The sequence below is a fragment of the Apis florea genome, unplaced genomic scaffold (genome assembly GCF_048593485.1).
Source record: "Apis florea isolate Af1SG1 unplaced genomic scaffold, ASM4859348v1 contig_2272_pilon, whole genome shotgun sequence".
NCBI classification, from domain to species: domain Eukaryota; kingdom Metazoa; phylum Arthropoda; class Insecta; order Hymenoptera; family Apidae; genus Apis; species Apis florea.
In genome coordinates this window covers 4,553,554-4,574,122 of record NW_028256549.1, presented here as the reverse complement: position 1 = coordinate 4,574,122, position 20,569 = coordinate 4,553,554, and the positions used below count along the sequence as shown (strand labels likewise).

The 20,569-nt window shown below is 35.9% G+C and overlaps 1 protein-coding gene and 1 long non-coding RNA gene across 5 annotated transcripts in view; one reads left to right on the top strand and one right to left on the bottom strand.

Moving 5' to 3' along the window:
* Positions 1-19,499, top strand: LOC147658413 (uncharacterized). Its single transcript, XR_015295197.1, has 2 exons — positions 1-140; positions 19,167-19,499. It is a non-coding gene; the product is annotated as an uncharacterized LOC147658413 (long non-coding RNA).
* Positions 371-20,569, bottom strand: part of LOC100869396 (sodium-coupled monocarboxylate transporter 1) — a 48,901-nt gene continuing 28,702 nt past the window's right edge. For 2 of the 4 annotated variants that reach the window (XM_086917584.1, XM_086917583.1), the window contains exons 2-6: positions 12,751-13,157; positions 11,593-11,767; positions 9,347-9,498; positions 8,407-8,547; positions 371-4,222 (exon numbers count right to left, since the gene is read on the bottom strand). In XM_086917584.1, coding sequence (XP_086773710.1) covers positions 3,070-4,222; positions 8,407-8,547; positions 9,347-9,498; positions 11,593-11,767; positions 12,751-13,109 — 1,980 coding nt within the window. In that variant the 5' untranslated portion in view covers positions 13,110-13,157 and the 3' untranslated portion in view covers positions 371-3,069. Of the gene's footprint in view, positions 4,223-8,406; positions 8,548-9,346; positions 9,499-11,592; positions 11,768-12,750; positions 13,161-13,544; positions 13,604-20,569 lie in introns of those variants that run through there. The other 2 variants (XM_086917585.1, XM_086917586.1) reach the window with 2 other exon arrangements.

The window sequence follows — 20,569 nt, the reverse complement described above, 5'->3', positions numbered from 1 at the left end:
ACTGCGTCCATCTTCTTTTTGTTCTGGTGTTTCTTGAGTGCTTGTCAATCATTTTGTTTCATAAATGTGATTTTCATTGACACATTTTATTTAACAGTGTATTTTTAATTAACAGTGTATAATGTCATCAATACAGTCACGTGAGTAATTTATCTTTTACCAATTGTTTCCATATATTAATATAATGAGATAGAAATATATAAATCATTACTAAACTGTGGATGATTATGCAAATTTATATTTTTATCAAAACAATAAAGAATTAATCAAATAACAAGTTTTTTTATTTTATATATTTAAATCTCTTTTAAATGCATAAACATTCATAGTATATTTATTATAATAAGAAATGGAATTTTGATAATTCTTGTTTTATGTACAATAAGGATTTGTTTATTGTTTTTATTACAATTTTATTATAACTTTATTATATTTATTACATTTGCGAAGTCATTTTAATTAATAAAATAAGATGTAAATCGATTTATTAGCCTAAACTTTATGATTACTGATATTTACTAAGATTTATGAAAAAATTATACATTAAATAGGTTATATTATTCTTGTCGTTATGACAGATTTTTAATACTTTTTTTTTTCAAGTTTTGATTCATTCTCTAAGAAATATTATATTCACTTTACGAAAAATATTCCTTTTATGCAACATGAGGATGAAAGGAAATTGCTATTATGAAATAAGGTCATGACTCAAAAAAGGATCGGAAAACACTGCTTTAGAAAACGTAACTCTTCGAATCACATTTTCTATAGCACTTTATACCGTATTCATACGATATAACTTCCGTACGACGTGATTTAACTTTTATATTATACATAGGAAAGAATTATAGTAAAATTTTAAGGCATCCAATTTCGATTATATTCTCTGATCTTTACGAAGATATTCTATCGTATGGCCATTCTCTTGGCTCTGGTTTCTAATAAATTTGCAAGTTTATATTTGTCGAAAGTGACACGGTCGATAGATTTCGTAACACGAAATTTCCTAGAAGTTTGACGATGAAGTCGTTCGATTTTTCATCTTCTTTTTCTTTCTTTCTCTTTATATGACGCAAATTGATTTTTAATCCAAGGCGATTTTCGTCACCAATCCACGTTTCATCGTAATTTTTGCATTGAAACGCGATTCGAAGAGTATTGAAGGAAACATCAAAGCAATTTAAACGACAGGTAATAACGCTATCTAATCGATCGATTGACGTCATCGATTAATCTCGAACGCGTCGAGACATGTGAATTTCTGATTGATGAATGCACGTATAGCTACAGATTTTTATTTCGCAAAATGATAGATCTTTCTGCTATAATCGGAACCGGGAATGATTTCGCTGACTGATCGAGGGCATCGTTCCTGAACCATGGGTTATCGACCGAGCGGAACGATGTTATCGATTAAACTAGGGGAAAATTCGGACAGAACGCGTGCAATTTAAAAAATTTCGACAAATTGATGTAACTAACAGAGTAATGGATGGATGAAGAAATGAAACGTCAATTTTCAACACAACACTTAAAAAACGCGATATATTTGTGCAAAAAAAAAAGAAAAAAATAGAAGAAAAAAATAAATATTCACAGATCTATTCGATACTTGATATACATCTAACGCAATTATATTTGTTATATCTATATGTTACAAAAATAATCTATGACATATAAAACTTACAATATCGTAGAGACGATGCTCTGGGAGTAACGGAGGCATACTCAATGTACAATTTACGCGAATAGTACTCGCGCTCTGTCATCAAACGCCTCTTTCATTTGCATAGTGAATCACACTTGTCGCAAAACGTACCTTTAAGAAATCTTGCGCAACGGACGCATTAACATCCGCTTGATATCTCACAATCTTATCACGATTCAATACTTTCGTTATAAACTAATGCAGGAGCGGAATCGGAGAGACGAAAGCCACCGGTGAAAGCGTTTCTATATCAAATGTCAAAGATCACTTTCCCTCGTCTATAATCAAGCGCGAATAAGGAACGTTTCTCGTATTATTGGTACATAATATATTTTGACGAAATGAGAATAGAAAATTTAAAAATAAAAATTAAAAAGAATAATGAAAATTGATATGTAAAAAAAAATTGTAAAATAAATATAATATACAACAAAAAAAGATATTCGTCGCGGTATTTACAGATTGAATCAAAATTTGTTTAAATTCTTTTAAAAAAATCTTGATTACGTCCTAATAATTTTCGTCCAAATATATTTCTCGATAATCGAACTCTCTGAACGAATATCGTCGTCACAAACAATCCACGATTCCGCTCCTGACTTGAGACAATGAGTATTACACGCGTGTGTACGTATAACGTACAGAGTTCTTATGGCAAATTTGCGAATCGAAATTCGCAAATAACTGGCTGTTTCCACGAAGTATTACATATATATATAGTTTTACATGGAACTTTAAATGTACGAAGCTCGCGTGAATCAAAGTGAAACGAGAAACTCGTCAGTCGAAAAACAATGTGAAACGATCAAAATAATCTAAGATAAGGAAAGAACATGATGAGACAATCGAATCAACAAAGTAGCTGCAGTTCTACGTGCACTGATAAATGCCATCGTTTTTTTAATCTGCAATTACAGAAAACTGACTCGTTTGGACGAACCGGATTTCCACTTCTCGATACCGAGACACTCATTCTTCTTGGAATCTCTACTTAATATAATTACTCTGATTAAGTATACGCGTGTACAAGTAATGACGCGCATGCGTCTCAACGCGTGGCTCAGCGAAGCCTACGACTTTGTACTACCTGTCTACCCTGTAAAATCGCTCGCTCGCTCGCCAATTCTGAATACAAGTAAAAATTAAGATGTATATGAAAATTTCTATTCGTGAAATCGATGAAAACTATGACTATTACTAAAAGATACATGCAACATCATCGCCTGTAATATTACCAACCAAAAATAAAATATATTTACCAGCCAGATAGGTTGGGTTAACGCGACACTCGGGAAGGGATGAAATACTTTGGAATCAGTTCTCGGTGATCTCTACTCGGAACGAAGAATGTGTCAGACTCCTCAAAGCCTGGTCCCTTTGTTGACCTCGTTGGTCACGTCGAGCGAGACGTTCTTAAGGGCGTTCAGCTTCTCTATGTAACCGACGTCGATACGAAGCTTCCCGCTATCATCGACGACCCCCTGGAGAGTAGCAGTCTTTTCCGCGCCATTCGCGATCGAGGTCACCGAGGACGAGGAAGTCGCATTCGCCCCGTTCTGTTCGTTCTGCAACCGCGTGCTGCTCGCGTATAATCTCCGCCTGCCTGGGAAGAATCTTGAGATCTTCACCGCGAGAGGGTGGAGTAGATGCTCCTCGTACATGTCTCCTTTCGGGTCGGCTGTCACCAAGCTCACGATAACACCGACGATCACAGTCGACATGCTTCCTATGAACGCGTAATACATATACGTGATGCTGTACAAGAACTCGATCGGACCTATATCTGCCATTTCCTCGGTTCCGTTCGTAAGCAACGGTCCATTTTCGTACGAATTACTGGCCGTGATGTTGGCCGTGAGATAGGGCATGCTGGCTGGCTTCGTGATCCAAGGGGAGAACGTGTCGTTCTGACAGTTCTCGGTCGACAGGGGTAACGTTTCCACGTTGTTGCTGACCGTCAGGTGGCCAAATGTGATCCATAAAGTGGTTACGTGGCTGAAGATCATCCCGGCCGCGGCACCCTTCCAGTTGGCGCAAGGAACAAGCATGGCAAGTAGAAAAACGCCGAGCAGGGGGCCGGAGGTGGCAGACGTCATCAGCATGGACGACTCGATCACTCCTGATAGCATCGCGACGAGGAAGCTCACTCCTATTATCAGTATACCGTAGATAACGCTGATCAGCTTGATCAGGTGCAGCTGTTGCTTATCTTTCAAGTTTTTCATCGAAGGTATTTGACCGAAGAAGTCCTCGAACGTGACCGTGGCGAGTGAGTTCAGATTAGACACCGCCAAGGTGAGGGCGCTGTTGAACAAGGTGGCCATTACTAGGCCCAACAAGCCTGGAAAGTTGAGGAATTTATCTTCCACGTAGAATGGGACGATCTCGTCGAATTTAGAGATGTATCCAAGCGACAGGGGGTCGCAGTCCGCGTAGTTGGCGAAGATCACCATTCCAACCACCCAGGAGAGGGAGTACAGCACGAAGATTATAGGGATGTTGGCCAACATAGTTCTGCAAAATGGATATTATATTTTTTCCCATTGAAATATGCAACACACGCGGGTCAAACGATAGATTTTACTTGGAATCTGTTTCTACAACTCTCGATCGATCTCTCTATTCTCACTTCTCGATCTTAACAACATATGTCTCTTATGTGTGCTCTTAGATACACGTACGATCGACTCGATAGCGTTGACCTTAGCCAGAGGAGGGAGTATCTAAAAGTTTGGCCTGCTGCCATTTGACCCTACCGTGGGTGCCAGCCGAAAGACTCATTGATTATGTGGTAACGGGGAGAGTGCGGAGAGAATTTCGCGAATCGGAAGGTATCTCGGCCAAAGATGGACCGCATGAAAATCTGTTCAGCCGCTAGAGAGACGGTCCATGAATTCGCGAAACTTTTTTAGGACACTTTGAAACTCTTCGATACATTTTTCCATTTCAATCGGGTGGCGAGAGAGATAGAAAGATAAATCGTAAATTTTTAAAACAATTTCGAACGATCATCTGTCTCTGAATTTTTCCGGAATAAGCAGCAACGTCAACGTGCAATTTTTTTCTCTCTCTCTCTCTCTCTCTTTCTTTATTCTCCACGGAAACTTTATCAACGGCCCTCGAAAATGTGTAATAAAACGACAAATCGTCGGTAGTTTTGCTCGCTCGCGCGCGGTTATATACCCTAATAAAAATCCATACGATGAAACATTTTTATCGCGAGAGTGGAGAACGCAACCGCGATTATATTCTAATAAAAGTCCATTTCGGGCCGAGGTTTTTATCGCGGCCGTACCGACACTTCGTTTGTTCGAATTTATGCTCTAATAAAACGGTTCTGTTCTCATCGATGTTACGTTATCCCGAAAGGGGATAAATTGCCTCTGGAATCGGTCGTTAATTTGTTTGTGTATTTTTCTTTTTTTTTTTTTTTTTTTTTTTTCTATCTAGGAACGATGACACGCGAGGGACCAGAGGTTTTCACGTGTCCTACTCGTTTAAACGAGATCTTTTCGCGCTCGAAATTCGCGATCTCTGGTTGTACAAGATTTAATTGGAGATTTCATTCGTAAAATGCGAAGTATACAGAATTATGGATAAAAGTAATATATAGGATTTTTCCCTCTAATTTTTTGTCGAAAATGTAATTCTAAAATTCAAGTGTAAAATATAAAATAAACTATGTCACGATATTATTTATATTGCAAAACAGATTGAAATATTTCGTGGTGAAATTCTAAAAATTTATATATTTTATATAAACAAATTTAGAATTTGCAAATTACTATTGTATATAATGCTTGAATCAAATATTATTTCACGTAAAATATTATTTCCTATTTACATTTGGATTCGAAAATAGGATATAGGATATAGGAAAATAGAGATAGAAATTTATGCACGTTTGAAATACTATTTCGAAACTCTATCTTCTTTATAAAATAGTATATTAATTTCTCTAAAAATTAGCCCTTTATTAAATAACTCTAGAATTACACTTTGACAAAAAGTTAGAGAAAAAAATTCCCCAGAACAGAGATTTACGAAGGAAACGTCACTAGCAGAGTATACGTATATTTTTTTGTTGTGGTACTTTATGAATATTAAACTCGTAAAATTCAATATTTTTTCTGCGGAGAATTATCCATATTTTATTTGTCTAAATCCTTTAAAAATGGCTGAGTTATTATTTTTCCGCGAGAAAGTTTTGTATCTCCCGCGATTTCTAACTAATAACAGTATTTCGAAAGCTGAATAAATAAAGTGTTGGATATTTCTCGTCAATTCGTGCGTCAATTCAATCTTTTCGCGTTTTATGAATGATTTTTCCTTTTTTTTTTCTTTACCAAATCTTGATGGAATCGATTTGGATATATATCTGTATGGTTTCTCCGTTTCGAATCATTCAAAGATTTAACTTTTATCCTCGTGGAAGGACGTAAAAGAAGTTCGCAAATTACTTTCAGTCTGCTTTTCATCGTAGGTGTTCATCGCCCATGAAAAACGGAGTTATTGCGTCACGTGAGTTATGAAAAGGGAGAGAGAGATGTGGTTTTTTTTAAACGACGAACGTCTCGATATACTGTTTAACATTTTTCCAACCGTTCCAATGGTTCTGAAATGAAATGAAAAACACGTTTTGCGTATTTAAATGTCGTGTCGTTAATTGTAAGTCACTAAGTCATTAAAATTTATTTAACTTGTTTCGAGGAGAAATACGAGGAGAAATCGATAATCGAATGGAACGTTATTTTGTTTTTGTTTCTTTTTTTTTTTTTTTTTTGCTTAATTTCGATAAACAAGAATAAATAAACCGATCAATCACGAGTAAAAGAAGATTAGATAAGAATTTATATAATCAAGTGAAATGGTTATCATTGAAATACACGCTACTCATAGTCAGCTTATAATAATAATATTAATAATAATAATATCCAGTAAGATAAACGTCAAACAGGAATAATTTCTAGCAAGCGTGATGATGATTCATAACGAGCACGTGATTGACCTTTTAATTGAAATGCCAGTCGTCAATTGAACCACACCATAAGCTAAACTGCACGATTCCATCAATGTTAATTATTCGGTTTTTATTAAACACTTAACGTATACGTATTTTTCAAGAAATGGATTATTTAATGGATTTAATTAATTCAACTTACGAGAATTAATACCTCAATTGAAAGATTGAGAATCATGAAAATTTTATCCACTATTACTATTCCAATTTAAAATCAATTAAAATATAGAGAATATAAAAATACACAAGGAAAATTATTTCCTAAGCTGTAACTTCATCTAAAACTTCGTATAATTAATTTCTCGAAATGTTTTGATCTGTATCGTAATGTGACCCCGCCAATTGTCTCAATTCGAGGAAAAGAAATAAAAAGAGCAAGCAAAAAAGCGGAAAGAAAAAGTAGACGCGATCAATCGGACAGAGTTTCTTTGAGATCATTCCCGGAAGGATTTCTCTCCTTTCGTCTTTCTAGCTCGGGGGAAAACAGTCGATTTCGTGTACACGTCGACTAAGTGATCCGCAAACTTTCAACTCACACCCCTCTTACTTTATTTCTGGGATACAAGACATATTCTCCCTTCCCGCTTCGTGGAGAGACGTGGTGATAGTTTCGATTGCTTGGCGGAAAGCCGCTCTAAGGGGCCGGCTATGGCGGCAGCAGTGAGAAATTATTCCAATTGATTCTCATCTCGATCATTTTTCCTTTTTTTTAAATGATATCACAGGCAATCTAGGTCAACGAAGTTCAGCAAAAAGTTTTTTCGGTTTTTCTAGAAAAATGTTCGTTTAAATAAAAAAGTTACAAATGATTATTTCAGAAAACTATTAAAAATACTAACATTATTTTTTTATGTATTGTAATAGAATTGTAAAGAAAAGGCTATCTTTTAGTGTATAAATTCGATGTATAGAAGAGGAGAGAAAAATGATTACTCATCTGTGAGAAGATCGAGAATCATTATTCTCGAGAGAGTTTTAAAAGTCTATGCAAACTCTTTGTTATTGAATTTTTAATACAGAAATCGCTTATTGAAAAATCACTTCTACATTTAAATATATCGAATCTCGTAACACGTGACGTTATCTGCACAATACTTATTTACATATCAGTCGCGTAAAATGCTAATATCGTGCATGCCTCCAAGTCGTAGCGTACACAAGCGATTTCTGTATTCCGCAAACTTCCTGGATATACCGTCGTATAATTCCTCCCCCCTCCCTATTTTTTCTCCTTTTTCTCTCGGCCGAAAATTACCGAAACACCAGGCATAGATTTCGAGGAATCAATGGTTCCAGAAATTTCGAAATTTCACCGCGAGCCGTGTAATTTCACCGAGCTTGTTATTCCTCGCTAAATTATTAGCAAAATGCGTGGTAACAACACGGTTAACAATAAAAGTACGTCGAAATACGTCAAAATGACGGGTTTCCAGTTTTTCAACGTTCTCGCAATTACGAGAAATATATTGGATGGTTTACTCGCGAAATTAATTTGATTTTTATCGAGATGCGAAACACGATCGTATGTATATATATATATATATATACCCGTATCATCTATTTCCATTAATAATTCTATCTTATATCTAGCCGCGCAAAATCGATTTTCCAGTTCCATTTATTATTAAATTTTCAATTTGATTTAGGAAGATTTGATAAAAAAAAGTTACACACTCACTTGATCACTTTCCTCTCGCTAGTCATGCTACAATATCTCTGCACGAAGTTCTGCTGACAACCGAAGATGGACAGGCTCATGAATAATTGACCCAGAGTTGCCGACAGAGTCGTCACTCGAAGTGTGGGATCGAAATTCATGCTGAAACCAGAGATCGGTTCGATTAATTTGCGAGGAATTGGTGTATACGTTCTTCTTGTTTTACGAAATTAATGAAAATGCTTGGACAATGCTTGCTTTTTTTTTTTTTTTTTTCTTTATTTTAAATCGAAGATACTTTGTTCTTTTTGTATCGTCTCGTGGCACAAGTGTATCGAATTGGAAGCTACGCGACGATCTTCTTGTTCTGCGTGTATTTGAAATCGGTTGTTCAGAATTATTCTCCCATTCTTAATTAAAGTCTTCTGCATAATAGTTTCTCATTTTTCGAGATGCATTCAATTTCTTTTTTATCTTTTAAATTGGAAGAATTTATATACAGTGGAAAGAGGAAAGTCTTTATATGTACAAATATTCTATAACGTTATATACACACAAATAGGATAGGAGAAATTTTTGATATCAATGCTATTTGCTAGAAATCAATTGAATTAGAAAACAAATATTTTTCTATTTACATTTTTCGCCATTATTCTTTGCAAACAATCTAATGTATTTATTTAAACGAGAACGACACGAGGAAAATCATTAAAAATTTTTTTTAATTATCTCAGATATTTTGAAATGATAAATAAGAATATATTATATAAATAAGAAAGTAATATTAGTGATATAACAGCACGTGAACACTTTCGTTCGAATCTCGCCTAGATTTCACGTGAAACACGGATTGATGCCTCGATTAAGCCAATAAGATTGTCGATATCCAATCTAAACGCGTTATGAGGATTCCACGTCATTCTAATCAAAGCGCTTGGCTACGGTCAATGTTTACACTTACTCGAAGAAATCCAATCGGCCACGCTCGTACGTCACGTTTAAAATTTGACTGGGGCCTATATCGGCTGAGCCTCTCACGATTATCACCAGCGACACACCGATCATGGTCAAACCTTGTATAACGTCTGAGAGGATGGCCGCTTTCAGTCCTCCCTGCGGACGAAAATGAAATTCATGAATTTGTTTTTTCCAAAATTTTTGAAATGCTTTAACTTTTTATATCCCATTTAAAATTCCCATATAGGATAGTTTAAATTTTAATCAAACGATGAAGTGAACGCTTGTGAAAATTTTTGTGCAGATACGATTCGAATTTTAGAAATTTTAAATAATCCTCAATTCAAGGTGTAATTCCTTTCTTTCTCTCTTTATCATCATTTCTTTAGAGCAACTTTCACTCTCAACGCAATCCACTAGAGAAAAATAACGATTCTCGAAAAAACAATTTCTCTTATTTTCAAACGTATTCGCAACGATACACGCGATAACATATTCAATTCCTGAATTGAATCGCTACGAATACAAATTTCTCTAATTGCAAAGCGCTGCTTTTTTTTTTTATATATTTTCTTTGCTATCGTCACAAATTCACGAGCTACGAAAAAAAAAAATTGCAAACACACACACACATACAGAGAGAGAGAGAGAGAGAGAGAGAGAGAGAGATGGATATTTAATCCGACGGACGAAAAAGCGAAAATCGCGCGTTTGGACGCGGGAATATTTCAAACGAATTGAAAATTATTGGACGACACGGGAATGAATTCACGTGTACGACGCACGGGAAAGGCGAGTATAAAATGGGCATTTTCACGTGGTTGTCTTGCCTCGTGCGTTGTTTTTACGGGAATTTTACGATCACGCGTGTTGTATTTACGATCCTTTCGATGGGAGGAAATGCCCTTTCGAACGGGCGACCCCTCTTGGACCCGGAATAATTGATGGGGCGAAAATGCGGCGGCTGCCGTAAGGACAATTCTAAATGTTTCAGCGCGAAAAATCATCGGCCTCTTCTGGTTTCCTTTTCCTTTCTCTTGTCGTAAATCGTGTAGAATCGCCGATGGCCGATGAACTCTTCTCGAATGAATATTTATGATCGAGAGGCAATAATCGTTAGCTTCGTGAAATATTTGAAATCGCGAAACGCGATCGAGAGGTGTAAAAATAAATTAAGAGAATTAATTCTTCGATTTAAATTTAAGATTAAATTTTTGTTTTTTTTTTCTCATTCTGTCAATTGCAGTGGACGAGCGTCTATACGGATAGATGTTTTTTTCTAAAATAGCATCAAATAAGTATTATATTACGATTACAAAGTGACTTCGAGATTTTTTTGCCGAGTTTTTATAAACTCGAACAGATAAATTATTCATTATTTTTTTTAGCATAAGTTCGACGCTACGGATTAACGCTCGTGTTTATTCGCATTTTAATAAAAAGAAAAAAAAAAAAGAAAAAGAAACACAAAATGGAAAGATTAAATTTTACGATGTTTGCCTTGTAAGATTTCCATAAGATATATAAATCTACGATTTGGTAGATTTGGATTTCTCTCTAAATATTTAGCGTTTTATAATATTAAGAAAATTTCACGATTTTTAATACCATCGAGAAAAATAAATTGTCAACTTTTGGACTGCATAATTTTTTTATTTCTTTATATATCTACATTCTGAACAAAATTTTTTTTTTTTTTAAAAAGTTCGCGATTGTATGCGTTCACCTGCCATGGAATAGGAAATTCCCATGACGCGCACGTCATCCGTATCGAATGTTTTAATCAATCGATTTAGACGAACTTTCGATCCCACGATTATTTTCGATTCTAAATAAATACGATTAGCGAATAGTTTCAATTATTTTTCCCTCAAAAAAAGAAATTGATATAAAAAAACCAGGTTAAACTGCGAATACATTTGAGAATAAAAAACTCTCTAGAGTTCGCTCTAAAAAATTATTTCTCGCTAATGCACCGAAATTAATTATTCGAGAGTAATCGCCAACTCTCAAATTATATTCACATCTTTAAATTGAAAATTACATTTACACTGTTGGACTGTGTGCGTATACATTTGAGAGTAAAATTTTCAAGAATTACTTAAAAAAAGAAAAAAAAAATAATAATTTTCCATTATATTAGAAATATAATCCAATATCACATTCATTTCAAGAGCAAGCAATTCTCGATAATTTTCTTTTCAAATTAGATTCACGTTACATTATCGTAGAACGTAAAATTACACTCACCATAATTGAAAAGACGACAGATATAGATGTAATACCGATTATACTGGTCCAGTAAGGCAAGCCAATCACAGCCTTAAGAGCTACGCAAGGCGTGAATATCGTGACGGCCAAGTTCAGCAGGCTTCGTATCACGTAGGAGAAGCTTGCGAGGCATCTGACTAGCTTCGACTTGAACCTGGGAAATTAGCATAATTACGAGAGGTCTATTCTCCGGTTATATATATAGCCGGACATAATCGTTAAGCGGGAATATCGTCTCAAGGTTCATGGGAAAAAATTCAACTCTAACTAAACTTTTTCGAAACAATAGTTTTCCACCCGAGAGAAAGTCTATCTAGACGGATAAGAATTTTTAGCGAAAAAAAAAAAAAAGAAAGAAAAAAAAAAGGAAAAATAGGAGGCGGATTTATGCGGTGGCTGGTACCACGTAAATTGAAAATGTAAAGTAGCCTGGTTCCAGGCAAGCAAACGACGATATCGAGCTGCTCGAGAGCATATCGTGTACAAGGTGAATTCAAATTTTCCCCGTGATCCGTCACGTGTCCGCGTGATTTCGAGGCGAATTATTTCTCGGAAGATATCTCGAATGATCTAGTCTATTAACTTTACATTGTGCCTTCCATTACTTAATTGTTGCGTTCATAAAAAAAAAAAACTTCCTGTTGGCGGCAAATTTTCCTCTCAACGTATAGGGTATTTCATCAAGAGATTAGAAATAATTGAAATAATTTCGAAATTGTTCCTTATATCGAAAATGTTGAATAATTTTTCGTAATTTTTTTTTTTTTTGGAAGATATATGAAGATCAAATCTCTTTCTTTGAATAATTAATACCTATATATATAATTTGAGCTTCTTTTTCAAGAATAAACAAAAAAAACAAACTCGATTCTCGCTACGTTTCGAATTATTTTTATTTTTCAAACCCTAAATCGTGTATTTTAACATAGAGAAAGTTTCAAAGGTTCAAATGAAACGCCCTATATTTAAAAAAGAAGAAGAAGAAAAAAAAGAAAGAAAAACAGGAAAGAAGAGATTTCCCACGAGCGAATTTTCAAGGATGCGGATCCAATTCCCGCGCGAGCGTTATTCTCGACGTTATTCCCGCGAAATGATGATCGCGGGTCCGATGGAAACACGACTCTCGTAGATAATTACCTCATATCTAGATACTGATAGACAGACGTGATCCCGAGGCTGTAGTAAACCGGGACGAAGATGAAGCACACGATGGGATACGCGAGCATCATACCGTAGATGGTCTCCCACATGGCGCTCCCTCTATAGTACAGCTCCGACGGATAACCTAGAAAGGATCTGACGCCAAGCGTGCCACGCGCGATTGACAGCATCATAGCGCCCATAGATACGGTGCCCGTTGCGAACACGTAATCGGCCTTGGTCGTCTCCTTCCGCCTGCCACGAAATTTCCCCCATAACGGTATCACGAACGAGGCAACGATGCAACCGACGAAGACCAGATAGTCGGTCACCATGGACGACGGTTTGATCGTCATCCCGGGCTCTCCTGGGATTCCGCCTCCTCCTTCACCCTCGAGTACTGTCTGCTTTCGGAAAACAAGAGCGTGACAACGTTACCGACGTGGTACTCGTTTATCCTGAACGGCCTCGTGTTTGTATCTATCCGCGGAACGATCACGAGTAAGAGGTTAGTCGATCTATGTTTACAGATGTCGCGTTTCGCTACTTTCTATCCTTCCGGTCTCGGTTGTGTGTGTAAACAGATAGCACGAAAGAAACGTTGGTCGTTTTAGTTCGTCTATCGTGATTGCTTTCGCACGCGTGCCTCGATTCGTGCGTTTCGTGTTTTCTGTTAGCCAACCACGATGTTAGCGAGAGACGTTAGATTTCTTCCGATGCTTCCAAGTTTCGGTGCGTGTTTATTTTCACCGAGTGTGTGTGTGTGTGTGTATATATATATGTATATATACCGAGATGGGAGATCGATGTGATCGGAAGACGGCGCGTACTGTGACTGAACGCAATCCGTAAACCACTTCACGTTATTATGTTCGGCACATGGAGAGAGATGGAGATATTCGCGGCGATAGAGCGACGAGCATCGACTCGTCTGACTATCTTCCTCGAAACGGTGAGAAGGGAGGGATAGGTAAGTGGAAGGGACTAGTGGCGGTAAGCCACTGGTTAAAAGTTTTTTTCTTATCTTCCCGCTCTATTGTTTATCGTGATGACACGTTAGGCCTCGTGTTTGTGGAGACTTGAAAAACACACGTATTTGCATATTGTATACTGTATGAATTTGATAATAATCACGCGTAATTCCGTCTAAATCGATCGTTCAACGTTTGTGATATAACGTGATCAGTTTTACCGGTAACACGTGAGCACTCGGTATTACGGATTTTCGCGTTTGAGAAGAGGAAAGCTCCGATGCGAACTTGTTTGTTTAAAATTTCGTGTAGCTAAGTACATATAATAGATCGTATTTTGTTTGGAATTTAAGAGATGCCAAATATTGTTATCATTTATTATATTTTCAAATGGAGTAAAAGTTAGGTTTTTTGAAGGCAATATTAGAGGAATCGAAAAGTATAATTTGAAGAGCCAAAGTTTTCGCGAAAACACAGAAAAGAAAAAAATCTTTCGAATGAGATATTAATAAAAAAAGAAATTATAAAATTAATGATATCTTTAATGAAATATAATGTTATAAGAAGACAGAAAAGGAAGTGAAAAAAAGACACTATCGGGTTCATGAATTTGCAAATGTAGGAAGCTGAAATTGGTAACGGTATAAGTAGAATTAAAAACTTTAATCCAATGAATCAGGAGTGAGAGCTAAGTCAAGACGATCATTCAAGATAAAAAAAAAATTCTCGTAAAAAAGTTCATCTCTCGCGAAAGAACATCGGAACCGAGCATAAAAGAATCAAAAGAGGAAGAAAAGAGAGAGAGAGAGAGAGAGAGAAAGAGGAAAATGGAAGAAAAGATCTTATATCCAGCAAAAAAAATTTTATATCTCTTTTGAAAAATCGCTTTTCCTAACTTAACCCACTTTTCCACTCCGAATCAGAGATTTTTCCATCCTTTCTTCACTGGTTATGGTTACTTTTATTCCCCTAAAAAGAATTTCAATCTTCGATCGATCGTTATCGAGGGTTGGAGGGGGAGAAAAAGCTTCTTCGACAGGAAAACGAGGACAATTTCTTCGTTAACGCCATCGAATATTATATTTCGTATGCTTCGAAAATTGATTTGAATTCGAGTCGCGTGTGTTACGCAACGACTCTCTCTCTCTCTCCATTGTCTCGCTCGGTTGATTTTCGAAAAATAGGAATTAGGAAATACCTTCGTACCAAAGAGCATATCCTATCCTCGTTTCCGCGAGGTTACAATGCGAAATCAATTGGAGGCTATTTATCGTGCCACGTTTAACCCATTTCAACTCGGGGCAATCGAACGGTCGACCGCTTCGTACCCCGCGGGAATATTTTGTATGCGGGTCGGGTATTCTTTAACCGGAGTTGTTTCTCCGTTCGAAATGAACGAGACGGTACGAATTTCTTTATCGAGTCCACCGCTGACTGTTCCCCGCTCTTTGAAAACTCGATCGAGACTGAGGATCGTTTGTGGAAATTATTTAGAATTGGTGAATACGGTGGAGGTTTGGGGGCTTCCTTTTGTTGGCTGATTGGAAGAGGGCGCGTGAATTTTTTAAGAGAGAGAGAAAGAATCGAGAATCGTTATCTTCTTTTCTGATTAATTTTTTTTTTTCCTCACCAATTTCGGGCGATTGAATCTTTCGAATTTTCGAAGATAGAACTAAAGAAGTTATCGAATTTTTTTTTTATTTATTCATTTTAGGGAATATATATTTTCTTTTGTCTTTTTTCGATAACGAATTTTGAGAAATTTTAAATTTATCCGACGATGAACGATGTTTTCGTTACCACTTTTTATTATATTACCCACATCGGAAAAATATTTATTTATATCTCTCGATTATTTATTTATTTTTACTACCATTTTTATCCGTTTTATTTTTACATTCCTTTTTTTTTTCTCTCTCTTTTCTCATCGCAAATAACGTGCCGAGCATCGGCCGTTTTAAGAGAATCGTGCAGGGTTATCGGAAGTGTCGTTCAATTTCTGCGGATTCTAGTCCACGATCCACACCCCCCCGTGCGTATTCTATGAATCTCGCCGAAACGTTACGAATTATGTAAATAACAGCGTGCATATAACGCAACCGGATTCATCTGCTCCAGTTCAGCTGATACGTCAGCCTCATGTGTCATGTGACACATGATCCACTTGTTTTCTGCGTGCCTATCGGAACATATTCGCTCTTGACAATTAATACACACCAGCGATCGACGAATCATCATCCAATTACGTATAAACGAACAAAGAACACCAAATGTATAATATTATTTTCTGCCTGTTATTCACTTAGGTCAGTAACTCTGCAATTTTTTCTTTTTTTCAGGATTTCAAAAAAATTACATTTTCTTCTTCATTTAGGTTCCTTTTTCTCTTTCTCGGTATTATTCTCTCATAGATATTCACCAAACCCTTGCAATTTTTTTAAAATTTTATAACCCAGAGGTGTTCCAACTTCATTTGATTTCGAAACTTTTCATTTCTTCTTATTCCTATTGTTCGTCGAACCCAGCCAAGTCCGCTGATTTATCGAGAGGGCGATTTCCTTTTTTGATTTTAATCGGAATTATTAAGAAATATTTTTGCAACGACCTTGGAAAAATTCAAAAAATCTTGATCATATGTGCCGGCACAAGATTACCTAAATTTTTTTAAAGTTTAGAGAAAATAATTTTATTTATAAAAAGATCACTGTATTGGAACAGTATCCTCCCTCTTCACCGAACAACATCAAAGTGACATCCGATAATTCTAATTTATTTCGAAGAGGCGTTGCCTTGTTCATACCATCAATTTTATAAATTAAATCACTTCTAGAATGAGATCGCAATGAAATTCATTCAATACGAAGCCGATAACCAACGTTCTCCTCCGAATCACTCTTATCCCTCCTCATCCTTCACAAATCTTCAATGATACCTACTCGAATAAAATCTACTCTAAAAGATGGAAAGATCTGCTCGGCTTTAATCGGTTCACCTTGAAACCGCGATGCTGCTCGTCGACGCGTCCCCGTGAAATCACAAGGGAAGGGAACGAGCTACTTGTGCGGCCAAGCCGAGTGGCGCAGCCACCGTGAAACACACGGCGCCGCAGTCAATTTCGTTCGCCTCGTCCTCGTCTGTAGGTATATCAAGGGAATCGTGGTCTATACGAGCATCAGACGACTGCCTTCTACTTAGATCCGTGACGCTATCCGACTCGTGGAAATTCCCTTGAAAAAAGCCCGATTCCTCGCTCCTAACCTCAATTCTGTGCGAGTAGGTTATGCTCGAAGGAGAATTTCATTCTTGAGAGATTTTTCCCTTTGCTGATGAACGCTCGTCAGTGTAATAATGTTGCGGCATTGGAGTATTATTTCGAGTGTTTCAATTACCCGAATAGCCATCGAGTCGTTGAAACATTTTACGAAAATACGAAAAGCACGAAATGAGATTAAGAAAAATAGAATTGTAAAATTGTGTAATTTTTCCCGAACGTATCTTTTTTACGAGTTTTTAAAATTTTTTTTTAAGAGAGTAGTAAAACAGAAAGAAAATTAGCCGTGGAAATATAACGAGTTTTAGATTATCCGTGAAACTCTTATCTTAACTTAAATTAACTTAAATTTAAAACAAATTTAAAAGTAACTCGACTTTTAAGGATTTATCGTATTCTGAATTTTCTTTTCTGAGAAGCAGTTAGAAAAAAAAAAAGAAAAAAATTTATGTAATTAATTTTGCGAGGTTTTTTTCGTCGATTGCGTCTGGATCAAGGCGTGATGGACACGTGAGTGGAGAGTTTCTAGAACGTTCTAGATGGAGATACTCTATTTATTACACACTTTTGATCAAGCGTTAAGGTATGTTTGTTATCCATTGTCAAAAATTGAAAAAAATTAGGTCAAATTGATAGGCGTGACCTCATCAATGGGTCATCGAGTATTGCTCTTAACGCGATATGCATTCACATGAAAACACATGACTACGTGACTCATAAAAGTGTTCAAAGTATTAGTAAGCAGTATTTATAGCAAATGTTTTATACAGCAAAATTTTCGATATTATACAATTTTCGAGGTAAAGGAGAAACTGAAATGTACTTAAAAAAAAGTCGTATGATACGAGTCGAGAAACGAATATACACACTTTTCAAAGTGTATTTGAAATGCAATTGTGATGTTTAATGAATATTGATATATTCATTCTCGAATGTCATGAAATTAAAAACGAATATTTTTCTTTTTTTTTTTTTTTTTTTACTAATTAATTTCCAATATTAACTTACTCTAGATTACACATCAAATATCAAATCCCACCAAATTTATTTATTAAACTCCAAAGATTTTAACATATTCTTCTTCTGTCTTCATAAAATTAAACTCCAATTTTTTGAAAACAGGAAGTCCGCTCGGACTCCGTTAATTACTTAATTCGTCAAACGATTCCTTCTCGAACAAAAATATTTTTTTGCAATATCGTTGCAAAGATGCGATTACGAGTCAAAGTTAAAATCGATCCTCAATTAATATTTATCACATCACAGATGTTACCAATTATTTATGACAAACAAACTTATGCATATTTTCTCCTAAGAACACGAAATAATACTTAATTATCGCGTTAATATAAACGATGAAATAGAGAGACACGTGGAACACTGCGGAACGTCCTTCCTTTCATAATTTCCTTTATTTTTTATTTTAGAAGTCCTTGTTGTTGCCACATGTTACTCAATACGTGTATCGAGGAACAATGGCGGACACATAATGCAAAGAAAACACGACGAGCGAGAAGATTCGTCGGATGTTTTTTAGCCAATAGGGAGGAACTCGTCGCGGTTCCGAGAGGAACTCGTGCACTCTCGGAACAACTCCAGCCTTTTTCCTTTTACACGCGCCTCTATTCCCGCCCTTAGACGCCTTCCTTGTGTGTAGAATCTCAACCGAACCTTTTGTCCCGACGTAAAAACCTCTTACGTTCGAAGAAGAAACCGAGTGAAATTCTTCCTCTTGACATAGGCGCTTCAATCAATTTACCCAATTTCTCATATTTTGTATAAAAAAAAATTTTAAAATTTAAATTTTATTCTTGTAGAATAAAATAACGAAATTGACTGTGTATGGTAACGGCAACATTCGAACGAGTGTGCAAATGAAAAGTTAAAAAGAAAAACTATTGAATTTTTAAAATTTTGGGAAAAGAAAACCTATAACAGCAGCGTATAAAAATCTATAATTTTTGAACTTTTGAAGATAAATAATATTTCTTTTGAAGGGATATTTGATATGAGTTTAACTAAAATTTATTTCAGCATTTTTATTAGCCTCTTATGCGAAATAGAGTCTGACTCCATTCGTGTAGATTATGCATTTCTCTGACTTTTTTGTCCATACAATCCACTGCTTTCGAGGGTACGTTCGAAATCAAAAGTATTTTAATCCTTTTCAGGGAGAATGGCGGTGCAAGACGAGTTTCCTTGAAAGCGGATATCCAATCCTGTTTTCCGTCCGTGAAAATCAAGTTTAAAGATTCAGGAGCGCGGTATGGCTCGCGTAAAACTTTAAGTGTACATTGAGACTGGACGAGAAGACAGGTGGGAATCGTGGAACGAAACATTTGGAGATTGCAACTCGAACGAATAATCAAACTCTGGATTGGTATGAATGAAATTATTCCGTTTGATGTTGATTCACGAAAATGACAGGATAAAATTGCTTTCACTCTGTTACCTAAGTTTCATCATTTCAAATTAAATTTAACTATTTAATTCACTGTTCACAAGTATTTGGCCATACTTTATAATCTTTTCTCATTTTTTCATCTTCCTTTCTGATCTCACATCTTTGCTGGAATAAATTTAAATATCGTGATTGGCGATAATTTTAAAATCTTACATACTAAACGATCTTATATAAAATTGTCGATAATCAGTAATCGATATATCGAATTAATTAATTTTAAGAATTTTAAAATCTAATCTTCATCTTAAACTAAGTAAGAAAAGTCTCGGGGATTAAACTTGAAGAGGTCCACAAAAGTCGAAAGAAGCTTTCAATCCTCGCTGTTCATTGAAACTGTGATTTGCAAAGAAAAAAGAGAGAGAACAGCAACGAAGAGTGGATGATATTTTTCCACTGTCAGTTTCCACGAACGTCGGATTGACGTCTTTTTTTGCGGAAGCGGGAGATGACGGGGCAAGAAGGCGAGATAAATTTCTGTTATTCCGGGAACAGTGACGATGACAGCTTCTAACAAGGTTTACGCGAAGAAAGGCACGTAAGATTGGGCCACCACGATTATCGCTTATTTCGCAATCCCTGATTAACCGAGAGAACTTGCCGAGAGACACCGTGCTGATTTATCAGTGACGATAAATCCGGACAAGAAGAGAATTTTCTTTCCCCAGCTGTCGTTTATTCCTAGATTTTTTTTTTTTTTTTTGATATCAATGACGTACGGTGTAATAGAATTATTAGAGAATATTAATTAGAAAATATTCCATTACTGTTATCAATGTTAAGGGTCACGAGCGAACGATGTTGAAGCGTGATTTCTGAAGTTGTAATCGAAGAATCCTAAAAATCGATAATATCGTTCAGATAAATGCAATTTTATTCAAATGTTTTTAAAATTGTAAAGGATTAGGATAGACAAATTATAGGTTAATAATTTTACCGTATCATATATTTTACACGATAAAATATTTTCTCTCAAAAATAATAATAAAAGAATGCGCGTTGCATAAAAAAATTCTTCTTAATAAAAACGCACATTTAATTCCTTCTAGGTTAACAATTAGAATTAGCATCGATGAGGATGAGTCAAGCTTTCGCAAAAAAAAAAAAAAGTGG